We start from the raw sequence: 26,035 nt of genomic DNA on the forward strand, positions 1-26,035 counted from the left end.
CTTTTTCATCGGTGAAAGCAGTGATTAATGGAGCTTAACACTAGCACTAAAGCTCTATGACATGTCTTAAAGATTTAAAATAGATAATTCCCATAACTCATATGAAAATTCCCCAAAGCTACCACTCGAGTTTGAGCACCTTATTAAGCCACTCAATGCAAATAAAATAGCAAAATAAGTTTATTAAAATATATATTTTGTTATACATAAAACTTAGAAATATTTCAAGATTATATACTTTAAATTTTACAATTTCATCCTCCAGGTAAGAAAAAACAGAACAGCATGTTTTAAGAATCGGTTATTTGGGGGCGCCTGGGTGGCTCAGATGGTTAAGCGTCTGCCTTCGGCTCAGGTCATGATCCCAGGGTCCTGGGATCGAGTCCCGCATCGGGCTCCCTGCTCCGCGGGGAGCCTGCTTCTCCCTCTGCCTCTCTCTCTTATGAATAAATAAATAAAATCTTAAAAAAAAAAAAAGAATCGGTTATTTGTATTCTTGACTATATTCATGCACACTACATAAAATTCAGTTTTGTCTAAGAACTGGCAACTTACAAAATGGTAATGTCAAACCTAAAATGTGTGTATATGTTCCAATCTTATAGATGATTCTTAGACATAAATTAGTCCTAATTGAATAAAAATCCTGGCTTAAAGTTTTGGTAGCATGACAGCAGGAACTCTGGAAAGACATTGTCTCCCATATGCTGACTGTAGGCCTTGGGCAAATCACTTTTTGTTGTGTTTGCTTATCTACAGAAAGAAGTTAATACCTCCTTCAGACATGTGACATTAAGTGCTTGACACAAATAGCTAACAAAATTTCAGTGCTTACTAATACACGTATTCAAAAAGTTGTGGCATTTTTGTATTGTGACTAATCAACTTCAGTCTAAAGTTAATATGTTGTATTTATATTTCAGTACCTTAATATTTAGCTCCCCCCACCACCTCTATTAATACCCTCCAGATGTTCTTTGCCCACACGATTGTTAACTGTGCTAGATACATATTCTGATTCTGGTCATATATTTGACTTGATAGAGCCAGCCACCTTTGTGGTAAGATATTCTCAGCAGATAAGACTTTAGGAGCATTTTAGAACTACAGCCATATTAATTCATTATAATTTATATGTAGTATAGAACCAGGAGCATTCCCTAAAATGACTTGAAAAGTCTCTGAACTAGATAGGGTTCCTAGGGAATGGATCTAAGAGCAACAGCCAATTTGGAATTCTGGAAAACAAATGAACTTTTACTTAGTTTTCATGGACAAAAGTCCTACCACAAGGACCACAATTCCAGTCCCTGTTAACAATAAGGAAACTAATCAAAGGGATTTGACTTAAGAGCTACACAGGCTCCCATTTAAGCAAAATTCAAGAAAGTTAAATTATTGGTACTTTGATAATAGCCTAAGCAAATAGCAGAAAAGCCCATTTTTAAGACAAATAGAGTTCATATGATGCCACCTAAATCCAATGATGGAATATATCAACAATATACTATGCTGGTAACATGTTTTGAATTTTTAATCTAAGAACTGATTTGACTGGCAAGACTAAAGCACTAACCAAAAAGTCAAACTTACACAAACCACAGAATAAAATAAGACCATCATTTGAAAAGGTCACTGTTTGTTCCCTAACAAAATATTTCCAAAAGCAGTAACTTTGTCAGGAATGAATGTTGATAAACATTGTAGGGCTCTTAAATCTATCTTAAAATACATAAATGCCTCAGGTATGTTTGATCAAAAATATCCTTAATGTAAGCAATCCCTTACCACTTTTAGACTTTGCTACTTGAATTTAAAACCTCTACTCACCATCCTTATTTGGCAAAAGGCTTTCAAGCCACATCAAAATAAAGGCCTATACACTCTAAGGATTTTGCCATCTTTTAATCTAAAAACTATACATAAAGAACTGCAACACTAACCACTGCAGTAATAGAATGCTAAAAGACAAAAAATGCTAAAAGATAGTATTGATACAGGAATGTTTCAATGCCAGAGCAATAAAGTAAATGGGCTAATGTATTAAAGCAAGTGAACTAGATACTACTCTGGTTTAGACACCTTATGTATGATTTCTAACTGACATATTTCCATCATCTAAGAGGCATGGATGGTTTAACATATTTCTATATATTTGTTGTAACTCTGATAGGTCAGTTGGCTATTTTGTTTATCCATCGTACCCTATTTCTCCCTTTAGCAATGGTTTAGTCTGCTGTACAGAGTAAGCCTATTTAAACAATTCAGATTTGAATTTTCAACGATAAACTATTTTCCACAGGAATTCCTTCAGTAAATATAAAGTGTGACATAGCATATTCTTTAAATCATGCAGATTGTTAGATAAACTTTGGTAAACAGATAGAGAGACTTCAGAAAAACATATTGAAGTGATTTCATTTAAAAAGGTTATTATGTGTTGGTTAAAAAAGAGGATCAACATCAGTATCACTGAAATTAAAGTAACTATAACAACGTTTAAAATCTTAAAAAATTCAACTTCTTTTTCATCTTTGTCAGGCCAGGAACATGGCATCCTCTTTGAAGAAATTTTCATTTCAGGAATGAGAAGTTTCTTAATTTGTCCAATTTCTGTTCTGCTCCAATCTTCTTTCAATATTTGGCTTACTCGAGGATAAATTTCAACAGGTTGAACCTCAGGAAGTGGTCTTTGTTTCAAAATCTGCACATGTTGGCGGATATCATCAACTTTTTCAAGAAATTTAAGTGGAGACTCTTCCTGTAAAGATGATGTCAGTGTCATTAATTCAAGTTGCTGCTCTCTTATTTCTTTCATTCTTTCAATTTGTGGAGTATATTCTTGATTAATCAGATTGCTAACATCACAGAGAGCAGCTAGGAAAACTTTTTTTTTCTGTTCTAATGTATCACTAAGCTCCTTAAAATACTGTAAGACAACTTCCTTATCACTTTGGACCATTTTTTCTGAATGAGATTTCTGTTCTTCCAGCTTTTCAATAAGACGAGTAAGATCTGTCCAGTGCGTGTCAGTTAACTGTTCAAGCAGTTTTTGAGGCGTGTCCTTTTCTTTCAGATAAGCACTTTGAAGATCATCTATGGGATGACCATGATGTTCACCTATGGTAAGGCAGTGACCACAAACTAGTTTTTTATCTAGGAGACAGTAAACATTTAATGGTTGTCTGTAATGTTCAGGACAGGTGACAATATCTGGATGGTCTTCTTGCTGGTACTTTTCAATAATAGCCCTTAATGCAAAATTAACAGGTAAAGATTCAATACCAGTTGGAGCAATTTCAATAACACTTCTGCAGTTAGGGCATTTGAGTGGAATTCGTAAAGGTCTCCATATATAAAAGTTCCCAGATGCTTGAAGAACGTTTTCCAAACAATTTCTACAAAATGTATGAGAGCACGGTAGTACACGAGGATCTTCAAAAATACTGTAACAAATGGGACATGTTAACTCGTCCTCAAAATTGTGCATTTCCTGTCAAGAGAAGAAAATATTTTAAGCTCCATGTAACAAAGACACTTGTACATACCATATAAAGTTTTAGGTGTTAACCTCAAAACTATTAATATACTGTGCTTGTCATTTAAAAGATAATTAAGATGTTTAAGATTTTTAAATACAGCTTTTTTTTTTTTTAAAGATTTATTTATTTATTTATTTGAGAGAGCGAGAATGAGAGAGAGTACATGAGATGGGGGAGGGTCAGAGGGAGAAGCAGGCTCCCCGCCGAGCAGGGAGCCCGATGCGGGACTCGATCCGGGGACTCCAGGATCATGACCTGAGCCGAAGGCAGTTGCTTAACCAACTGAGCCACCCAGGCGCCCTAAATACAGCTTTCTAAGTAATACAATTCCTAATAATATAGACATCATTTTTAAGAGCTTACTTTGAGACAAAAATCATGCTAAACAATTCTAATTTGTAGTAAATACTTCAAATTAAAGTTATTTAAGTTTGCTTCTATGCAGAAGTAAAATTCAGTGTTCTGTTGAAGTCTACTTAATGATAACCTGTGCAATTTTTACATTCTAAGTGCTAAAATCTAAACTATGCACAAGAACTGGAAGTCCTAGCCATAGCAGACAAGAAAAAAGAAAAGGCATCTACGTTGGTTAAAAAAAAAAAAGTAAAACTGTGATTATTTGCAAATGACAGGATACTTTATATAGAAAACCCTAAAGATCACCAAAAAACTTAGATAGAATAAATGAAGATTCGGTAAAGTTGCAGTATACAAAATTAATCTGTTGCATTTCTATACACTTAACAGTAGCAGGAAGAAATTAACCACACTTACCAGAATAAAATACCTAGGAATAAATCAAGAAGGTGAAAGACATGTACTCTGAAAACTATTCAACACTGATGGAAGAAACTGAAGACAACATAAACAGGTTGAAAAATATGCCATACTCTGGACTGGAAGAACATTGTCAAAATGTCTATACTACCTAAAGCAATCTACAGATTCAATGTAATCTCTATCAGAATACCAATAGTATTTTTCATAGAACTAGAATAAGCCTAAAATTTGTATGGAACCACAAAAGATCCTGAATAGCCAAAGCAATCTTGTAAAAGAACAACAAAGTGGGAGGTACCACAATCCCATATTTCAAACTATATTACAAAGCTGGAGTAGTTAAAACAGTATCGTACTGGTACAAAAACACAAAGATCAATGAACAGGATAGCCCAGAAATAAACTCACAGTTACATGGGCAATCTCTGACAATGGAGACAAGAATATACAATGAGGAAAAGATAATCACTTTAATGATGCTGGGAAAACTGAACAGCTCTATGCTAAAGACTGAAACTGGACCACTTTTTTTATACCATATAAAAAAATAAACTAAAAGTGGATTAAAATACCCAAATGTAAAACCTGAAAACTCCATCAAGAAAACATAGAAAATAATCTATGGGGACATTGGTCTTGGCAACATTTTTCTAGATATGTCTCCTTAAGCAAGGGAAACAAAAATAAAGTGGAACTACACCAAAATTAAAAGTTTCTGCCCAGCAAATGAAAAGGCAATGGGAGGTTATCTGCAAATGATACCTATCTGATAAGGGGTTAATATCCAAAATATATGAGGAACTTGTACAACCCAACACCAAAAACAATCCAATTAAAAAATGGGCAGAGGGCCTGAATAAACAGTTTTTCAAAGACATACAGATGGCCAACAGACACGACACAAGGCTCAACATCACTGATCATCAGGGAAACGCACATCAAAACCACAAGACACCACCTTAGGTTTGTCAGAATGGCTAGTATCAGACAAGAAAAATAAGTGTTGGCAAGGATGTGGAAAAAACGGAATCCTGCACTGTTGATGGAGTGTAAATTGGTGCAATCACTGGAAAACAGTATGGAGGTTCCTCAAAAAACTAAAAATAGAAATACCATACAGCCCAGTAATTCCACTCCTAGATATTTATCCAACAAAAATAACACTAAATCCAAAAGATGTATGCACCCCATGTTCACTGCAGCATTATTTGCAATAGCCAAGATACGGAGGCAGTAGAAGTGCCCATCATAAATGAACAGATGAGATCTGGTGTGTATGTATGCATATATATGTATGTGTGTGTGTATGATAAATATATAGAAACAATGGAATAATAATCAGCCATAGAAAAATGAGATTTTATCATCTGCAATAACATGGATGGACCTAGAGGGTATTATGCTAAGCAAAATAAGACTAATACCATGTGATTTCACTTATATGTGGAACCTAAACACATGAGCAGAGGCACCTGGATGGTTCAGTTGGTTGAGTGTCCGACTCTTGGTTTCAACTCCAGGTCATGATCTCAGGGTCATGGGATAGAGTCCCACATCAGGCTCCTTGCTTAGCACAGAGTCTGCTTAAGATTCTCTCTCTCCCTCTTCCTCTGCCCTCCCCCCTGCTAGTGCTCTCTCTCATTCTAAAATAAATTAAATCTTTTTAAAAAATAAATGAGCAAACAAAAACACCAAAACAGATCCATAAATACAGGAACAAAAGTGGTTGTGGTCAGGGGGAGGGTGGGGGTGGTGAAATGGGTGAAGAGGATGATAGGAAGGTTCGGGCTTCCAGTTATGGGATAAGCCATGAAGATGAAAGGTACAACACTGGGAATACAGTATTTTAATAGGTCTGTATAGTGACATGGTAGCTATAATTGTGTGAGCATACCATAATGAATATAGAGTTGCTGAAACTGTTGTACACATGAAACTAATGTAATGTATCATTTATACTCAAAAATAAGTTAGGATTCTTTTTTAAGATTTTATTTATTTGCCAGAGAGAGAGAGCATGAGCAAGCACAAGCAGGGGGGAGTGGCAGGCAGAGGGAGAAGCAGGCTCCCCCCTGAGCAAGGAGCCCGATATGGGACTCGATCCCAGGGCCCCGGGATCATGACCCTGACCCGAAGGCGGACACTTAACCAACTGAGCTACCCAGGTGTCCAATGGATTTTTTTTTAATTATGCAAAAATAGGCAAGATTGAACATTCCTACTAAATAACAAATTGGGATTAGCAAAACTATATTCTTTAATTAAAAAGAATTCATGTTCCCAGTTGGCTCAACCATAGTTCCTAAGGCAAGGTATTAAATTTCTCTAGTAACAGTTACTATAAATTTCTTAGCTTCTTCAGTTGAAATACTAGTATGCTTAAAGTCCAGGATCAGCGTAGTTTAATATTCCAAAGTAATAATTCTAATTTGCAGATTTGGAAGGGAAAAACATTTTTTAATTAGTTCTTCCAATAAAAATCAGTTTTAAAGATGAAGTGTTGATTGGGGTTAACTATGAATTACTGACTAGTAGAGCGTTAGTGGTAAAGAACATCATTACTCCTCTTTCCTTAATGAAAGAAACCCAGCAATAGTAACTTGACCTCTTGGCAAGATACTTTTGACATTTCCAACAACAAAAGCCTGACAGTTTTGTACCCTACGTCGTCTTACAGTCTTAGTTTGTACCTATCCTCAAATTCAAGCCACAATCTCCAGGAATTACTTAGCTCTGACAGAGAAAAAGCAAGTTACACCACCATTTAGAGAACCTTAAAGAGCAAAACAAAAAACCCAAGTCCCATTCATGTAAAATATAAAGGTTACCAAATCATCCTCTATAAAACTAACTTTTAAGATGAGTAATTTGAGAAGACATCTACAAATAATTGTGTACTTTTATTAACTATTAAAAACCTCTCTAGACTTTTTGGCTCTGTGCTCCTTCACATTTTTAAAATCAAACCCTTATTCAAGTCTCAAATTGGGCCCTGCCTCCTCCCAAATTAGGTCTCTTATTAATCTCACTGAATGCTGTCCTGCCAATTTATGGTATTTAACTGGAGTTATTAAGAGAATTTTGTAACATTTTCCTATATATTAGGATGTAAGCCTGCAATAAGGGCAGGAATTGTGTCTAAACACAGAACTTGTAGGTATTCACTACACGTATTCACTAAACACATAGTAAGGATTCACTCAACATTGGTTGAATAAACACTACCCCTTCAGAAACCAATGTTAATGTCAGATCTTACTTTTTTGTTTTTTTAAAAAACAGCAAAATCTCTACTTTGTTTAGGAAAAGCTATAACAGGAGAGTCTATCAAAAATTACTCCATTCAGATTGACAATATTCAGAACGCTATTAAGTCAAAATGTGTCACACAGATCCTAAGCTTCAACTGTGAAACATTCCGGGAAATTAAGTAATTGGGCAACAGTACAGAAGATGACATTCATTGCAGATAAGTCCAAGAGAATGCATGCTGGGAAGATTTCATGACTTTACACCATATCTACAGAGAGCTCTATAATCACACAAAACCACCCATGAAAAACAAACATGTTTCTCAGAGGATTTTAGTGATGTCAGAATTCATAATGAAGGAATAAACAAAACAGCACTTTGCAGGGGAAAAATGACATTTGATCAGTGGACATATATTCAATTTAGATTTAATATTAGAGCTATTTAATGTTTAAGTGCCAAAATTAGGCCTAAAACAGAATCAAACCTTTCCCTCTAAAGTCTTATTTGACAAAAGGCTAGAAAACATTTTTCCCTGAGACCCATTTAGGGATCCCAAAAGCTCAACTTTGTTTACAATGAAGATATTTATAACAATACTGAAAGAAAATGTCATCTCCTGAGCTCATATAAAATAGAAAGCAAATATGGTCTCAAAAGTTAACTTTCACAGTACATAAACATTTTTAATAAAATTTAATTAGAAGTTTGTAGTTAACTTGAAGACACAGAAATGAAATCCGACTCTTGGATGACCCTCTTCTTGCTCTTAAAAACTGATTTTAGGCAATAAATTTATGACAAGTCAGAACTGGTTAACAGAAGCAAGCCTGGTTAAAAACAACTCTGTAAGGCCAGCAACTTTCTGACTCTGGTTATTGCCCTAGAAACAGAAGATAAAGGTGGTTTTCATGCTTAGAAGCTAGTCCTTCCGGAAACTAGTATGAAATTTTATGCACCAGCAGTTTTCTATATCCAGCTCAGACTTTTGAGAGGGAAAAAAGGAGCAAAAACTTTACCTATGTATATCTTCTAGGATGAATGTCTTGGATTTATCTATGTTGTATGTATGTAACAACACTGGAAACTAGAAGGCAGTGAAGCAATGCCCTCAATGTTCTCAGGAAAAAATGGCTTCCAACCTAAAATTCTATACCCAGAAAAATAAATTTTGGAAAAGAAAAGCAAGAATTCTCACCAGATTAATGGTGAAATTAAATCCAGGACAACTGTGCAGCAAGCCTAAAGAACTAGTCTGGGAAAAGAAGACAGATCCAAAAGGAATCCAAAAGGTCTTTAAGAAATGGAACTGACAGTATTTCAAGTGTCTGAACATATTGAGAGGTGATGACAAAACTAAAGTTTGGGAAAAGTGACAGAATCATGAAATGGGAGGAAATATATGGCTCATTTATCATATTAGTCATAATATTAAATACTGATTTTACCAAAAACATGACTTATGGACTGAATGCCTGTGTCCCCCCAAAATTCATGTTGAAATCCTAGCCGTTAATGTGATGGTATTAGGAAGTACAGCCTTTGGGAGGTGATTAGGCACCCCAGAAAGGGAGCTCTTACCAGAACCCAACTATACTGGCATCCTGATCTTGGACTTCCCAGCCTCTAGAACTGTGAAAAATCTGTTGTTTAGGCCATTTAGCCCATGGTATTTTTGTTGTAACAGCCCAAACTAAGAAAATGACAATTATACTGGCTGGAGGGAATAAAGGAAGGAAACAGTGCTTAAGAACTAAATCTTAGGGGCGCCTAGGTGGCCCAGTCATTCAGCGTCTGCCTTCGGCTCAGGTCATGATCCCAGGGTCCTGGGATCGAGCCCCACATCAGGCTCCCTGCTCCGCAGGAAGCCTGCTTCTCCCCCTCCCACTCCCCCTGCTTGTGTTCCCTCTCTCGCTGTCTCTCTGTCAAATAAATAAAATCTTTAAAAAAAAAATCTATAAACAGATACCAAAATAAATCATTAAATGAAAGTGGTTGCTTCTGGGGAGCAGGAAGCAGGAGTGGGGAGAGTGAGGGCAGGGGACTACTATTTTTCATTATTAACCTAAATACTGCTATTTTATTTTCAACTATTAACATCTAATTAAAAACATAAAATTTTAGACAGAGACAATCCTAAAGCATCTAGGCAAAAAAGTAAGATATCTAAAAAAGGAAAAAACAATGGTCTCAGAATTCTCTTCTGGGAAATTTTAATTTCCAAAAATGGCCACAACAATCATCTCCCACAAATGCTCCTCCACGGGGTGGCTTCAGAGGTACTCCCCCATCAAAAGATGAAATCTCTTCCCCACAAAAAACCCGGGCAGGCTATGTGACTACTTTGATCAACAGGACATAAAGTACAAGGGATGCTATGACCGTTCTGGGTATACCCCTTAATTAGCCTGGCAGGTTACTGCACCAGAGCCATGAATCACTATGTAAAACAAAGTTCAGACTACTCTGCTGGCAAGAGAGGAAAAGTAGAGAAGCAATGAAGTACCAGACATGTGAGCGAAAAAGTCATCATGAACATGCAGCCAGCCAAGCCTTCAGATATTTGTTACATGGTGGTACATAACCAGAACATCTCCAAAGCAACAAGGAATGCTGAAAGATCATATAGCAATGTCCACAGGGTCTAGAAGGAAAAGGATATGACCTAAGAATTATGTACCCAGCCAAGATGTACTTTATTCATGTGAAACAAAAATACTCTTAGGAAAATCTATAGGGTTTAAAAAAAAATTTGTATAGAGCAGAGCTGAAGCTATATACTTCCATTACCAAACAAAAGGAATATAAAAAGGATTCATCTAAAGAAAAAGAGTTAGGGGCAACTGGGTGGCTCAGTCGTTAAGCGTCTGCCTTCAGCTCAGGTCATGATCCCAGGGTCCTGGGATCGAACCCCGCATCGGGCTCTCTGCTCAGCGGGAAGCCTGCTTCTCCTCTCCCACTCCCCCTGCTTGTGTTCCCTCTCTTGCTGTCTGTCAAATAAATAAAATCTTTAAAAGAGAAAAAAAGGAAAACCAACCTAGGAAAGGCAAAAGAAAAATAATAAAAATAAATGAAGAAAACAATGAATTAACAAAATTGCTAGTGATAGACCCAAGAGTTGTCAGCTCTTTAAATAAATAAGCCATTAGCTATCTGGGATAGGCAGCCTCCAAGATGGCCCCCAATGACCTCCACTTCTAGTACTCATGTCCTTTTGTAATCCCGTTCCCTTGAGTGTCGACTGGACCTAGTGACTCCCTTCTTTTTAAGATTTTATTTATTTATTTGAGAGAGAGAGCACAGAGCCTCCATAATGTCTAACTAGCATATTATAGGTGCTCAGTATTGGGAATAGATTATGGAGAACAGTACAAAAAAAATATCATTATCCATTCCATTACACAGTAGTGTGTAAATGATTTTTTAAATTTTAATTCACTAATAATGGCTTTCATCTCTAAACATGAATAGTAATAAAACATCCATTACATTTTACAACCTCTGAAGAAAATTATGCTTACATTATAGGGTTAAGTGAGTTGCTCTAGAACTTATAGTGTGAGTCAGCTATAAGGCTGGGAAAATTCTGATTGGGTCTCACATCTTTGTCGCCCTAACTGATACAAAGCACATTTTATGCAATTCAAGATTACTTTAGAAATACTACAACTGTGCCATCCATATACCTAGGGCAAGATTTTAAAGATACTTTTGCACATATAAATATACAAAAATAATGAAGGGTCACCATAACTCTTTCAAATTAAAAAAAAAAAAATTCCTATGGTCAGATATGACTTTAACTCTGCCCATTTGCACTGTTCTTGCATTTTGACATCAACCTATTTCCCCAAACTAACAAAGAAACTACTTACGTGATTTAACCAAGAACTGAAATGAGAAATTCAGATTTTCATTGCTTTTTCCTCAGTACTTTTCACAGTGAAAATATATTCAGCAATATGTTTGCTGAAAGGTAATGTTAAAACTAACATTACCTGAAATCAAAATTTCACCTTGCCAGACTAAATTATGGTACCTTACTTCAAAGGATAGCTACATAGTCATCAAAAAAAAATGCAAATCAGTATGTAAATGCATAGTAAAAAGGTATCCAGATAACTTAAGTAATAAATGCAACTTGCAGGTCTGTATATATAAAATGATATCATTTGTGTGTTTAGATGTACACAAGTCCTCATAAAATTTCTGAAAGGGTATACAAAAGTGACGAAGGTATAGGTCAGATGAGGGAGTTGTTTTCACTTTATGCTCCTCCTAGATGGCTTTTTTCCCCCAAGATTTAAAAATCTCAACTTGGGCACCTGGGTGGCTCAGCTGGTTAAGCGACTGCTTTCGGCTCAGGTCATGATCCTGGAGTCCCTGGATCGAGTCCTGCATCGGGCTCCCTCTGACCCTCACCCCTCTCATGTGCTCTCTCTCTCTCATTCTGTCTCAAATACATAAATAAAATCTTTAAAAATCTCAACTTACACTTTAAATCACATACTTAAAAAAATTTACCCAGGATTTCTTTTGTATTCACTTAATCTTTCAGGGCTTACCTAACTTTGCTGATCTTCTGGCTTAGTGACTGAATATACTTGATCTTCTCCAACTTTTTCAGTTTATTTGTATTCTAAAATTAAAATAATTTTATCTTAATATTTTAGATTTACATTCTCGAAGAATGTATTAAATATGACATCACAGGAATGGTTATTTCACTCTTTGATGTTTATCTCCCCTATGCCTCATTGTGTTTTATAAAAATAGTGACAAATATCAACAGTTGTTGGTGCAGGAGAGGTATCACTTGTACACTGAAAATCCCAACAATCCTGTGACCAAATATTGTCACAAAGGACCTCTTTGTGTAGCGTCAAGTATCTTACGAGTACTTGAAAATGTTAGCCAACAATGGTGATGACGGAGCGAACATTCGTGCGCATTTTAGACTTCTTAAAGTTAACCTGAAGACAAGAAACATCCATAGGAGTGAAAGATCCTGTCAGCCTAAAATTATAAATACTGATTTGGATTATTCCCATCAATACGTCTCTACATCGCTCAGTTCTGCCATTTAAATGTTGTGGCGTCCTGGGTCCGTTTTCCCTATTGCCCCTCAGAACTGAGGTTTCACACCTGTAAAATGGGCATAATTACACCCACTGTTAAGTCTCACGAGAACCTCTCACAAAGAAGGGCCTCAGCATAACCGCACCCTGCCCTTTCTCCAAGGGTTAGGACAAACCTTCCCGAGCCTCCCTCCTAATGCCCTTCCACCGCCCCGGCGCCCCCCGCCCGAAACCACGCGAGGCAGAGCAGGTCTGTGGAGTCCCGCTCTTCTCATTCACCCTCCCCACCACACACGGCCTGCTCCCTCACGGAAATTTAGCTCCGTTCATACGGGACGGAGGAAAACGAGGTTCCGCAACCTCCTCCTCCGGGACGAGAGAATAAATGCAGGACCCATGCCCATCCTCTCCATCATCAAGCCCCTGGAACTCTCCACCAAACACACCCAGGACACCTGCCTGCGCTTCCAGGCAAAGAGGGACCCAGAGATGCCTTCCCGAACCCGAAGAGACGCTCCTTAGACTCACCCCGGGAAGTTGGAGACCAACCTACTCCAACAGGCCAGAACTGCTCTACTGCCTCCAGACTCCGCGTCCCCGAGATGCTTGGCGTCGCCGCCCTCCTCCGCCCTGAGAGATTTCAGGTGCCCAGACGGGGCGGGGCCTCGCGGCGCCTCACGACGCAGGCGCAGTCTCCCAGCAACATTCAACTGCGTAGCGTCCGCCAATGGGAAAGAGCGCGCGGCCGCCGTTCAAAAGTAAACGGCCGGTAGCGCCTGCGGAGGCGGGGGCGTCACTGCGAAGGCTTGGCTCGAAGCCCTGGGCCAGCTTCCCGCACCTGCGCACTAGGCGCCCGCCCGCCTCTCGGAAGCTGCGGAGGCACGCGGCAGGAGGCGCTTCAGGGCGCGCGGGGGCCTCTGGAAGCCGCCGGCTTAGGCTGGGCCGCCGCCGCCTTGGGGAGGTGGGACGTCGTCCAAGGCCCCGGGAGAGTGGAGCCTGGCGGCGGCTGACTACCCCCACAAGAAACATTCATAGGGCTGTTTTTTACTCGGAACCGATCTGGCACGTCCTGATTCTAGGCTTTGAAGTGCAGCGTCTCCCATTGTTACCTCCCAGGTTCCCTGCAGCGGGCAACCTCCACCGGCACACGCAACCCAGCCTGCAAGCTCCGTCCTCCCCTGACTCCGAGTTTCCTACCCGGACCTACCAGAGCTCTTGGCTGAGCGTAGGGGCGGGGGCTTCTGATTAATTACAGTTCTCTTAAAGAGAACTTACTCTGTGACAGCTAGTGGGACCCTAGGACTTCTTTAGGACCATCTCCCTCATCTCCCTCCCTCCTTTTCCCAGCCTCGTGAAATTATCGCCTACAGATGGCCACTGTTGCTCAGTATTCCTGATTTCTGATTCAATCTCTTCGCCCTATCTCACCTTAAGCCCCTAGAATCAGAAAACATGCAGTTCACTAGTCCTTTAACCTTTTTTTCTTGAGAAACTTTATCCAGCTTTATCTCAAGACTCTTACACACTTTCCATCTCTTAACTATACTGAGAAGTCATTTGACACTGTGCTAGATAAAACAGCCTTGGGGGCGCCTGGGTGGCTCAGTCGTTAAGCGTGGGCCTTCGGCTCAGGTCGTGATCCCGGGGTCCTGGGATCGAGCCCCGCATCGGGCTCCCTGCTCCGCGGGAAGCCTGCTTCTCCCTTTCCCACTCCCCCTGCTTGTGTTCCTGCTCTTGCTTTGTCTCTCTCTGTCAAATAAATAAATAAAACCTTTAAAAAAAAATGAGCCTTGGTATACTGTGTATTGCCAGTACCTTCAGGTATTAGGCTCTTATGCAGTAAATTATAGTAAAATATTAAACATGATTGAAAAAACAAGGTAGTATCAGTGAGTCCTCAGTCAGTTTCAGATATCTTCGCCAATTCAGTTACTGAAAAGTTTGCTTATGATGTATGGATTCTGGCAATATCCCAAGATTCCTACTGTTACATGATGGTATAGCTCCATTTCAGCTTTATTATGCATATATATTTCCTATTTAAATATTGATTCATCCTGATAGATTTTTAATTTCCTGTCATAATAATATGGATCTCTTTCCATAGCAATAAATACACTATATCTATATAAAAATTATTCTCTTTAAAAAAAAAAGTGAACCAGTGAAGTTAACTATGGATTTTGGGTGATTATGCTCTGTCAGTGTAGATTCATCACTTGTAACAAATGTACTGTTGCAGGATCGTGGAACGCAAAGGCCAAGATAGCATTTTTGAGACATTTTATGGTACAACTTAGTAAGTTTATTTAAGTAGCGCAAGGACAGGACCTTCTATGAAGCTGGTTATATGCTTAGTGCTCAAGGGGGAGGGGACATGTGGGAAGTATTAGATCATGAATGTTTTCTTCGAAATTCTACTCCTTAAACTACTTTTCCAAGATGTTCTGGTGCTTATCATTCAGCCCGATTTATTAATCGGCAGTCATGAGACCCTTTCAGAATGTAGCAACCAGCACACATTTGATCTTTATCAAGACTGTGCAGGCTATAGATCAGCCTACTGGGCTAAAGGTGAACATTTTTCTCCTTCTATCCCTCATCATTTCCCCCCTTGACCAATTTTTGGTCTTTAAATCTCTAAAATTGTTGAAGGGTGAAGGGCTCATCTTCTGTAACTTCTCCAAGCTGACAGGGGTCATAGAGATGTCCCTACCTATGGACGGAAATTGGTCACTATCTGTCCCTGTAAATAACTATTACAGAAGCCATTGCTACAGAGTTCAGTTTCTAGTAGTAAGACTCATCTGTCAGCTGGGCAAGGGAGTCAGGAACCGCTCGCATGTATCTGGACAATAGGAGAGAACAAAGTGAAAAGACAATATATTAGTATTAATGTTTTAATGAAAATAAGAGCAATGAGAAGATCCTTTAGCATGGACCATGGTCCACTTCCTGACCAGGAATGTAACCAGTCATTAAGTGGCAATGTAGGGCTTTTAAGAGCACCAATTTAATTATTCTTATTCTTATATTTTTCTTATAATCTGGAATATAGACACAACATTCCACTGTAATAACGGCACATGATCCTCCTTGTGCCTCTGCTAAGACATCTAATGCCATTCTATTTTATAACATTTGAGTTACCTTGGTGCTTAATAATGTAATGCTGTCTTGAGAGGCATTTAAGGCCTTAATTGTGTTTTTATCAAGGGCCTCCATGTGTCTTATGACATCTTCTAAATCTACTGATGGAAGAAAAATAGACATCAGATGCTCATACCAATGGAACATGGCTCTTGTCCCTCATCGTTTTAGACATGGAAGATTAGCCGGACTGGGGGTAGTCCTAGTGCTATTGCCGTGCATCCAGGCATAACCTATGGTGCATCTTCCAGTCCAGCCTGGTGGAAGCCATGGCCACAAATCTGGCCCACATAACATTGTGTTCCGGTCAGTGCTAGCCATCTGATGCCTAGTCGCCTTGTGCAGTGGGGCAAACCAATCCTTTGCCTGTGAAATAACAGGATGGCCACAGGGTGCTTTGGAGGAGCCACTCCATTTGGCGAGTACTATTGGGCTATGAATCAAGAGTATGGTTTTTTGGGGCACCTGTGTGGCTCAGTCGGTGAAGTGTCTGCCTTCGGCTCAGGTCATGATCCCAGGGTCCTGGGATGGAGCCCCGCATCGGGCTCCCTGCTCCATGGGAAGCCTGCTTCTCCCTCGGCCCCTCCACCTGCTCCTGCTTTCTCTCTCTCTTTCTCAAATAAATAAAATCTTTTTTTTTTAAGATTTTATTTATTTGACAGAGAGAGACACAGGGAGAGAGGGAACACAAGCAGAGGGAGTGTGAGAGGGAGAAGCAGGCTTCCTGCGGAGCAGGGAGCCCAATGCGGGGCTCAATCCCAGGACCCTGGGACCATGACCTGAGCCGAAGGCAGACACTTAATGACTGAGCCACCCAGGCGCCCCTCATTGAGAGTTTCTGACTTCTAAAAGGCTCAGGTAGGAAGAAAAGTTAAATGCTTCAATTTGTTCACAACGGAATATGTTATCATCTTCCTCAATTCATTCAGTCCTATTTTATTAGTTTTTGTTCAGTTTGAATGCAGCTTTTCCATTAGTTCTGGAAATTCTTACCCAGCTCACTTTTATGATTTTAAAGATATCAAAAACCTGTATTTGTCAAAAGTCCTTTTTATGAGTCTCCTTGAAGATGAAACACATTGTGCAAGAGCATCAGAACAATAACTATAAATGACAAAAAAAACACAAGACTCAGAAAATGGACATGGTTAGGGGCGCCTGGGTGGCTCAGGCGGTTAAGCGTCTGTCTTCAGCTCAGGGTCCTGGGATCTAGTCCCGCATCGGGCTCCCTGCTCAGCAGGGAGCCTGCTTCTCCCTCTCCCTCTGCCTGCCTATCTGCCTACTTGTGATCTCTCTCTCTCTCTCTCTGTCAAATAAATAAAATCTTTAAAAAAAAAAAAGAATGGACACGGTTAAAGATCTGATATGGGGTTCATTATTATGTAGCTGACAAGGAAGTCAGTTATTTCTGTGACACACAACATTTCAATCATTCAAGTAATGACCTTATATCAGCACGTATTAAAACTTCAGGAATTTCATGTATTTTCTAGAATAGTTATAGCATTTACCCATGCAAGACAACCTAAGGCTTATCATTATTGGTTTGACATTGTTTTCCAAGTAACTTAACATACCAAATAAACAAGCCTATTTAGTCAAAAAGACTTCATTTACAATTCTGATCTCAAGGAAGTTTGTTAAAAACCCCAGAAAGTGGGGCACCTTGGTAACTCAGTCGGTTAAGTGCCAACTCTTGATCTCAACTCAGATCTTGATCTCAGGGTGGTGAGTACAAGTCCCATGTTGGGCCTCATGCTCGGTGTGGAGCCTTCTTTAAAAAAAAAAAAGAAAGAAACAAAACAAAACCTCAGAAAAAAAAATTTTTTTTTAATTTATCTCTACACCCATTACGGGGCTCAAACTCATGACCCTGAGATCCAGTCACACTCTTCTGACTGAGCCATCCCCAGGTGCCCCAAAAACCTCAGAAAGTTTTAAAGTACATGCCTAAATAGGATTACAGGTCATTGAGGTGCCTGGGTGGCTCTGTCATTAAGCGTCTGCCTTCGCCTCAGGTCATAATCCCAGGTGGGGAGCCTGCTTCTCCCTCTTCCTCTCCCTCCCACTGCCTACTTGTGCTCTCTCTCACTTTCTTTTGCTCTCTCAAATAAATAAATAAAATATTTTTTAAATTTTTTTTAAAAAGGGATTACAGGTCGGGCGCCTGGGTGGCTCAGTTGGTTAAGCGACTGCCTTCGGCTCAGGTCATGATCCTGGAGTCCCAGGATCGAGTCCCGCATCAGGCTCCCTGCTCAGCAGGGGGTCTGCTTCTCCCTCTGACCCTCTTCCCTCTCATGCCCTCTGTCTCTCATTCTCCCTCTCAAATAAATAAATAAAATCTTTTAAAAGAAAAAAGGGATTACAGGTCATTATAAATTTAATATTTATATATATATATATATATATTTTTTTAAAGATTTTATTTATTTATTTATTTAAGAGAGAGAGAGAGAGAGAAACAGCATGAGAGGGGATAGGGTCAGAGGGAGAAGCAGGCTCCCTGCTGAGCCGGGAGCCCGATGTGGGACTCGATCCCAGGACTCCGGGATCATGACCTGAGCCGAAGGCAGTCGCTTAACGAACTGAGCCACCCAGGCGCCCATAAATTTAATATTTATATTTAACTAAGGGATTCTACAGAAGATTAGATAATTGTTAGCAAAACTTAGCTCCTTTAACATTGAGAAGTTTTAACTCTCTTAAGTAATCAAAGATCTGATAAAGACAAAACATAGAAGCTTTGGTTTTCTGGGCAGATAATGAAAAGAGAGGGGAAAAAAACCACTTTGTTTACATTTTCTTATCAAGAGCAGACCAACAATATAAGAAAATTTTGTCATTTTAACAGAGAGAAAAGCAGACTTTCAATCTTATACCCTTTTATTTTTTTAAAAGATTTTATTTACTTATTTGACAGAGAGAAACAGTGAGAGAGGGAACACAACCAGGGGGAGCAGGAGAGGGAGAAGCAGGCTCCCCAATGAGCAGGGAGCCCAATGTGGGGCTCAATGCAGGGCTCGATCCCAGGACTCCGGAATCAGGACCTGAGCTGAAGGCAGATGCTTAAGGACTGAGCCACCTGGGCGCCCCATACTAGTCCTTAGTCCTAACCACATATAAAATTCTATTCCAAAAATTTCCCCTCACAAGTCTTCTACAAATTTCTTTTTCATTCGGATTTTGTCTTAAGACTCTTCTCTCCAAATAACCAGTCTCATTTTAGGACCAAATTACTTTCTTTCTCTCTCAACAAAACGTATTCCCATTCCTTTTATCTTTCTTATTAAAAACATTTTTTTCTCACATACAGAGTTGCTTCCCTAATTTCCATCAGTCTTCATTACATTTAGCAGAATTTTAACTCTTAGAAACCTTAGTCTCCAGTGAAAATTAAGTAGTAGCCAATTGTGAACTATTATACCAGAATTCTTTAGACCTGCAATTTATAAATATATTTCATAATTTCGAAAGACATATGTTTTTCCATACTATAATCTTTCAATAAAGCAGAAAGCATGATTACCAACAGACCCAAGTATCCTCAGTTTCTCTGCAGTAAGAAGCCAAAAGCAGACGAACCTATATTCAGTAACCAATGTTTAATATTCTATCTTATTTGGAAAAGACTTACTTATCCAATGAGTTTAACCTAGTTTGTCACCTAACTTAGCAGAACTTTAAAGGTTCAGGTTACCAAAGAGTTTGAAAGCTGTTTTAACAGTTACCCATGAGAACTTTGAGACAGACAAAATTAACCATCATATTAAGCCATCTTTTGCTGACAAATTGCAACAGAGATTAACATGAGAAATTTGACCTTTAGTAAGCCTTGGTAGAATAAAAATTAATGCTCTAACGACATGTCTTTTTTTTTTAAATAGGCTCCCTGCCCATCATGGAACCCAATTAGGGGCCTGAACTCACGACCCTGAAATCAAGATGTGAACTGACACTAAAAGCTTAATCAACTGAGCCACCCAGGTGCCCCCAGACACGTCTATCTTAATTAAACTAAAAATTTTAAATTAGTTTAAATACCAAATATGTTGCACCCGGGTCCACTTAAAAGTTAATCAATTTGTTCCCCACTGTCAATTTTTAGCGGGGGGCACCTGTGGGGAAATGAAGTGGGCAGTTGAAGTCCAGGGAGGGGGTGCCCTTCACTCCTGGGGAGCGAGGGTATGAGGAACAGGAGCCCATGGCCCCGGGGCACTGAGGACGTAGAGGGGCTGATTGCGCAGGCCACGCCTACGTGGTGCAGAAACTGGAGGAGAGGAAGATGGAGGCAGAAAAGGCGAGTCCAGGAAGGCTGGAGGTCAGCCTACTGGGCTAAAGGTGAACATTTTTCTGCTTCTGTTCACTATCAATAACACTCTGGTGGAGGAGGTTGGTAATGGGGGAGGCAACGCATGGGGGGTACAGCGCGGGAAATACAGGAGAAATCTCTGTACCTTCCCCTCAATGTTGCTGTGAACCTAAACTAAAAAAAAAAAAGTCTTTATCAATTTTTTTAAATTTTTAGTGTCATTGCTTCTAGAATTAGTTAATACGACTGAATAATGCTTTGAGTTATTACATTTTCCACCTCTGTCTTCCCCCCTACCTCCTTCCCTGAAAACAGTTCTGTCACAAGACAGAAGTAGCTCTCACGAGACTTAACTGGCTTCTGTTTTCCAAAAAGCCTCAGCCCACTGAGGAAAATAACATCTCAGGGAAGAGGCTGAATGTTTGGCAGAAGCAGAAAGAGAGACGTCTGGTGGCCGCTTCAGACTGGAGGTGACTCAGCTCCGCGTGGAGGAAGCGATCACACCTCACAGGAAGGGCTGCATCTGTTTCTACAGGGAGACTGGCTTCGAGGCCCATGGGCTCCCAACTCTGCCATGGCTTTCTGTGACCCAGCATGACCAGGAAGTGGCGGAGAGCTTCCAAAGCCCACACAAAGAGCGGCAGCCTCAGCAGTGACCCTCAGCTTGCCCTACTTGGGTGTGTGGGCTGGGATTCAGGCCCTCTGCAGAAGATAATGTTGGCCTGGAAAGTTGGACAGAAGAAAACACTCAGATGCGGAAGTACATACTTATAATCCATAAGCTTCAAAATCGGAGGTGCTAAGGAGCTCAGCTACCGCCCCCAAAAAAGGAAGGGGAAAGTTCAGCTGCCTTGGGGCTCTGCCTATATACTGGCACCGATCTCCTTTTGATAGAATCTAGGAAAAGGAAAAAAGATGATAAACTTTGTGGTTATTACCAGGTTATATGAAAATGAGGTGATAAAACTTGAATTTTATGTCGATCTTTGGTGCTCAAGTCAGACTCTCTGCTTAGACATTCTCTGTCTCAAGCACCAGAACAAAGGGCTCAGTCACAGAGAATGCTCCGTAGGCAAGCTAAAACACTTTCCGATTTGGTGTTTTCGTAGCTACAGAATTCAACATCCCCTGTTGTCTTCCACTGCATCAGCCTCAGCCAAATTATAACACAGACAACCTGTGATTTTCCAAAGTTGGAAGATACCTGTGGTTCATTTCTAGGACTTGAAAGAAAGCACAGCAACAACTGGTACCGTGATGACAGTGGCAGTCGCACTGGGGACGATGAGATAGGAGGATTTCCTAACATTTCATAGAGGTTCATTTTAGCTGCAAAAAACACCTAACTCTATGCTGCAGTAGAGTTCACAGACTCAGAGGAAATCTAGAAAAACCTCATTTTCAGGGGGATAAAAATCTACCTACCATGTTGGCATTGCCTTAATGATTGCCTTAAGGCTGAGTCTGAGCCCAAATTTGATACTATTACCTAAAAATATATAAACTACACAATTTTATTTTTTTAGAGAGGGAGAGGGAAAGAGAATCTTAAGCAGGCTCCACACCTGACTCGGGGCTTAATCTCACGACCTTGAGATCATGACCTGAGCTGAAATCAAGAGTCAGACACTTAACCAACTGAGCCACCGAGGCACCCCTAAACTACTCAATTCTAAACACTGAGACATATATAGAATTTATTTTCACACAACCCTTTTCAGCTGTACCTCTGAATGCAATTTGGAAAATGAGAAGTCTGTCTTCTGTTCAATAGCAGTTTACCTCCTAACTAGTTTCCTTTTCATTTGCTATCTATCATTAAGAATCATTTTATTTTGGGGCATCTGGGTCGCTCAGTCGGTTAAGCAGCGCCTGGGTGGCTCAGTCGGTTAAGCTTCTGCCTTCAGCTCAGGTCATGATCTCAGGGTCCTGGGATCGAGTCCCGCATCGGCTCCCCGCTCAGCGGGAAGCCTGCTTCTCCCTCTCCCTCTGCTCCTCCCCCCTGCTGGTGCGTGCTCTCTCTCAAATAAATATTTTAAAAACCTATCTAAACGTTTTGAATTTCAAGAATTTTTTCCTATAAATCATTCATAGAATTTTGATGTTGATTCGGTCTTGTCTGATTCCCTAATCCATTTCATCAAACCGATTTGATTATTTGCCTAATAAATGCACGGCATGGAAGACACTAAGAACACCCTGTACCCCAGTTGCTTATCTAAGCGAGCTAATACACAGCTACAGTGGAGTAAATAATATCAGAGAAACTGTAGTCTAGGGTGAGCGTACAGCCAACTGGGACAAGTAGCCCAGGCCTGAAGCTGGGGAGCTCCCAGGATTGCTGGTGACTGGTGACCAGGTAGCTGGAGCTACAAGGAGGTGACCTTCACCTGTTCTGAAGTCCGCAGAGAGGTTTCTATGGTAGACACAAATCAGAGTGGCTGCCTGCCTCACAGTTAACTTTCCATGAGTCGTGTCTGTACTATACCACGTTTTCAGTTTATGGTCTCTGTCACCTAAACTCAGGTTGGATTTGAGGCAAGACAAGTCTGGGATTGGCTAATGCCTTCCCAACCGTGGCTGGCCTCACAGCTGAAAAATCAGGAAGCATTCATCTTTTAAGTTTTAGAGGCAGAGAATAAAACCTAAAACCCCTCTGTTGTTTAAATCCTCTGCCGAGACACTGCCCTGTTTTCTCTTAAAGGAGAAGAGCTAGGACTTTTCTAGATACAAAGACACACCTACTCGGCACAGGGCAGGATACACTTGTCATCCTACATCTTCAGGATGGCAAATACCAAGTACATGTTTGTGAAGGCCTTGAAATAGCTCATGCGGACGGTAACGTACAGTTCCTTTTTGTTCTCTTTCAGGATGCCCTTAGTGTTCATTATAACCAGAATTCACCTCTTCTTAAAGTTTAGGCAGATTTGAAGACAGAAGCAGATAGTGTGATTTGTCTTGTATCCCGCCTCATTGTTGAGATTATCTCGGCAATATATGAGAAAACACTTGCAAACAAGTCTTAGAGACGGCTTTCAGAAAAGGAAGAGATTGCCATCTCACAGATGTCTTAACCTCAATACAATGGCTAACATTTATCGAGAACTTACTATGAACCGGGCACTGAACTATCATTCATTCTCTCACTTAATCCTCACAACCACCCTATAAAATAGTTACTATTTTTTAAACTTTTAAATGGAGTATAACAAAACAATGTCTCTGGTTTTTGTTTGTTTGTTTTAAAGATTTTATTTATTTATTTGACAGAGAGAGAGAGAACACAAGTAGGCAGAGAAGCAGGCAGAGGGAGAGGGAGAAGCAGGCTCCCCGCAGAGCAGGGAGCCCGATGCGGGACTCGATCCTAGGAACCCCGGGATCATGACCTGAGCCGAAGGCAGCCGCTTAACTGACTGAGCCACCCAGGCGCCCCCAATGTCTCTGTTTTTATCCTTATGTTACAAAGGAAGGAACTAGCAAGTTTAAATAACTCCCTCAAGCTACCCAATGGGGTTCTCTGATTCCCAAGCAGGTGTGTCCACTGCTGGGCCCTGTGCTTTCGTTTTCTTACCTTCTGTATTAGCTTCCTCTGGTTGCCGAAATAAATTGCCATAAACTTGGAAATTTATTCTCTCACAGTTTGGGAAGACAAAGTCCAAAACCAGGGCGATGGCAGGGTTGCGCTCCCTGCGAAGGCTCTGGGAGAATCTGTTCTTGCCCCTCTCAGCTCCTGGTGGTTCCTGCGCTCTCTGGGCTTGTGGCCTTGTCACTCCCGCTCCAGCCTCTACCTTCACATGGCCTTTTCCTCTGTGTGTCTGTCTTCTCTTTTTCTGTCTCATATAAGGACACTTGTCATTAGATTTAGGGCCAACCTGAGTAATTCAGGATGATCTCATCTCAAGATTCTTAATTACATCTGCAAAGACCTTTTATCTGAATTAGGTCACATTTCACAGGTCCCGGGAGCTAAGATGTGCACACATCTTTTGGGTGAGCACCATTTAACCCACCATGCCTTCCTAATAAGATCCCTGAACATTGGGGCGCCTGGATGGCGCGGTCGGTTAAGCGTCCGACTCTTTCGGCTCAGGTAATGATCTTGGGGTCATGGGATCGAGCCCCGTATCGGGCTCCGTGCTGAGTGCAGAGTCTGCTTGGGATTCTCTCTCTCTCCTCCTTCTGCCTTCCCCCATTATCTAGAAAACTAGATAATGAATCCCAGAGATCATCTCTCATTTTCAGCGGAATAAACTGAGGCCCACAAGAGAGGTGTCTGGTTCAAGGGGACACAGCAAAGCAAGTTCACGGCAGATTCAAGGCCACATTTTACCTTCCTGATGCTGTATCCAAAGACCATTTCACATCATGAGGGGATGATTAATATATATCATTGTATGATTAAAAATGTTTTCATCTGTCAAAGAATCATGATTAAAAACAATAATCAGTATGTCTCTGTGGCAAATTTCTCTCAGATTTCAGGCCCAGGAAAAAGTTGGGGTTTTTTTTGGTTTTGGTTTTGGTTTTCACAGCTAGACTGGGATACACATAGCTATGGAAGCTACATAATTGTATCTCTTTCTGTCTGGCTGCTAAGGTATTAGGTCCGAATCTTAGATTCTGACCGATTTCCTCCTCCCCAGGCCAAATAAATTACTTTTCCCCAGATGGCTTTTGTGTTGGAAATTTGAGTTACTGCTTCAAGATACCAGATACCGAAGCGGGAGGCAGACCACTCCGGGGGCACTTAGGGAATACGGGGGCTTTGAGGACTGGTCGGGGGTGTTTCTCGCCTCCCGAGTGTGTGCAGGGCTGGGAGTGGATCTGTGACGGCCCCCTTGTAAAGGTTTGGTAGGGTGCCGCCCCTCCTGCCTCTCTCGCCCAGCATCTGCCCCTCACCGCAAGGCTGGTGAGAAGAGCTCAGCTCTGCCTGCCCTGTCCCGGAGTGATGGAGCAGCCTGGAATTAACCAAGTCCCTTGGAAATCCGAGAGGGCACTGCCAGCATGAGGAGAACTGGCCTGCACTCTCAGGGTTGAGGGCTGCTGCAGAAGCACCAGCGTTCCGAAGGATCAGATGAGCCTAAGGTCCTGCCCCCCATGCCAACCAGAGGTGCAGACGGGCCTCAGTGGGAGATGCTGGAAGTATCCTAGCCTCCTAGAAGCTGCAGGAAGAGTAAACCAGGAGCCCAAGGGGAGCACCTTCCCTGGCCCAAGCAAACCGCAGGTGAGAAGTCCCCAAGGACTTCTCCACCAAGGAACCCAGGAAAGAACTCCAAAGTCTCCAAAGAGGTGCAGAAGAGCCTCCATGGGAGAAAAAAAAAAAAAAAAGTCAGCTTCAAACATCTCTCAGGCCCAGAGAATTCAAACTGGGCTTCCAGAACTTTCCCTCCCCTCCACCTTCCTGTCCTAATGCAGGACAGATTAGAGACAGTAGGTAGCTGGGGGTGGTGGGGGGGGGGGGGGGGATGGAGAGGAGGTAATTTAGGAAGAAGCCAGCCCTGTGCTTGCCCCAGGAACCAGCAGCCCTCCTGGAGAAGGCCTTATCTGAGGGAGAGGGAGTAGCTTGGAGTTTCCAGGGAAGTTGAAGCTTAGACAATGGGACTAATTTCTGAAATGACACTGTGTTTTGTGATTTAAAGGGGCCTCAGGACTTTGTGTACCAAACCGCGTGTGTAGCCAACCAAAAAAGTCAGGCCTGTTGGCATTTTCATCCAGGATCATGGGAGGAATTTTCCCCACTGAGTATGTTTTAAAGGGACCTTCCTCAAAGCACAACATTTTAAAGTCACTATGTAGTTGATAGGTTCCTGTCCAAATTATCGCTCACATTGTGTTGAAAACAAAAGTCACCCTCTCCACCTCCTGTCCATGAACAATTAGAGATCTATTACTTTTAAACAAAAAGATGTTTGTTACAGCGG

At 40.9% G+C, this 26,035-nt stretch overlaps 1 protein-coding gene across 3 annotated transcripts; it reads right to left on the reverse strand.

Annotated features, from left to right (window-relative positions):
• Window positions 1-877: 877 nt before the first annotated feature.
• Window positions 878-13,324, reverse strand: TRIM59 (tripartite motif containing 59). 3 transcript variants are annotated; one of them, XM_034998204.1, is made up of 2 exons: window positions 13,181-13,324; window positions 878-3,493 (listed from the first exon to the last, which is right to left on the reverse strand). In XM_034998204.1, exon 2 carries the CDS (start codon window positions 3,488-3,490, stop codon window positions 2,279-2,281), a length of 1,212 nt encoding a protein of 403 aa, XP_034854095.1. In that variant the 5' UTR covers window positions 3,491-3,493; window positions 13,181-13,324; the 3' UTR covers window positions 878-2,278. The 3 variants fall into 3 exon arrangements, with proteins under 3 accessions (XP_034854095.1, XP_034854105.1, XP_034854113.1); XM_034998214.1 differs by lacking the exon at window positions 13,181-13,324 and adding an exon at window positions 12,140-12,213; XM_034998222.1 differs by lacking the exon at window positions 13,181-13,324 and adding an exon at window positions 8,594-8,609.
• Window positions 13,325-26,035: the final 12,711 nt, after the last annotated feature.

Source organism: Mirounga leonina, unplaced genomic scaffold (genome assembly GCF_011800145.1).
Source record: "Mirounga leonina isolate KUSES-001 unplaced genomic scaffold, KU_Mleo_1.0 Mir_115, whole genome shotgun sequence".
NCBI lineage: Eukaryota > Metazoa > Chordata > Mammalia > Carnivora > Phocidae > Mirounga > Mirounga leonina.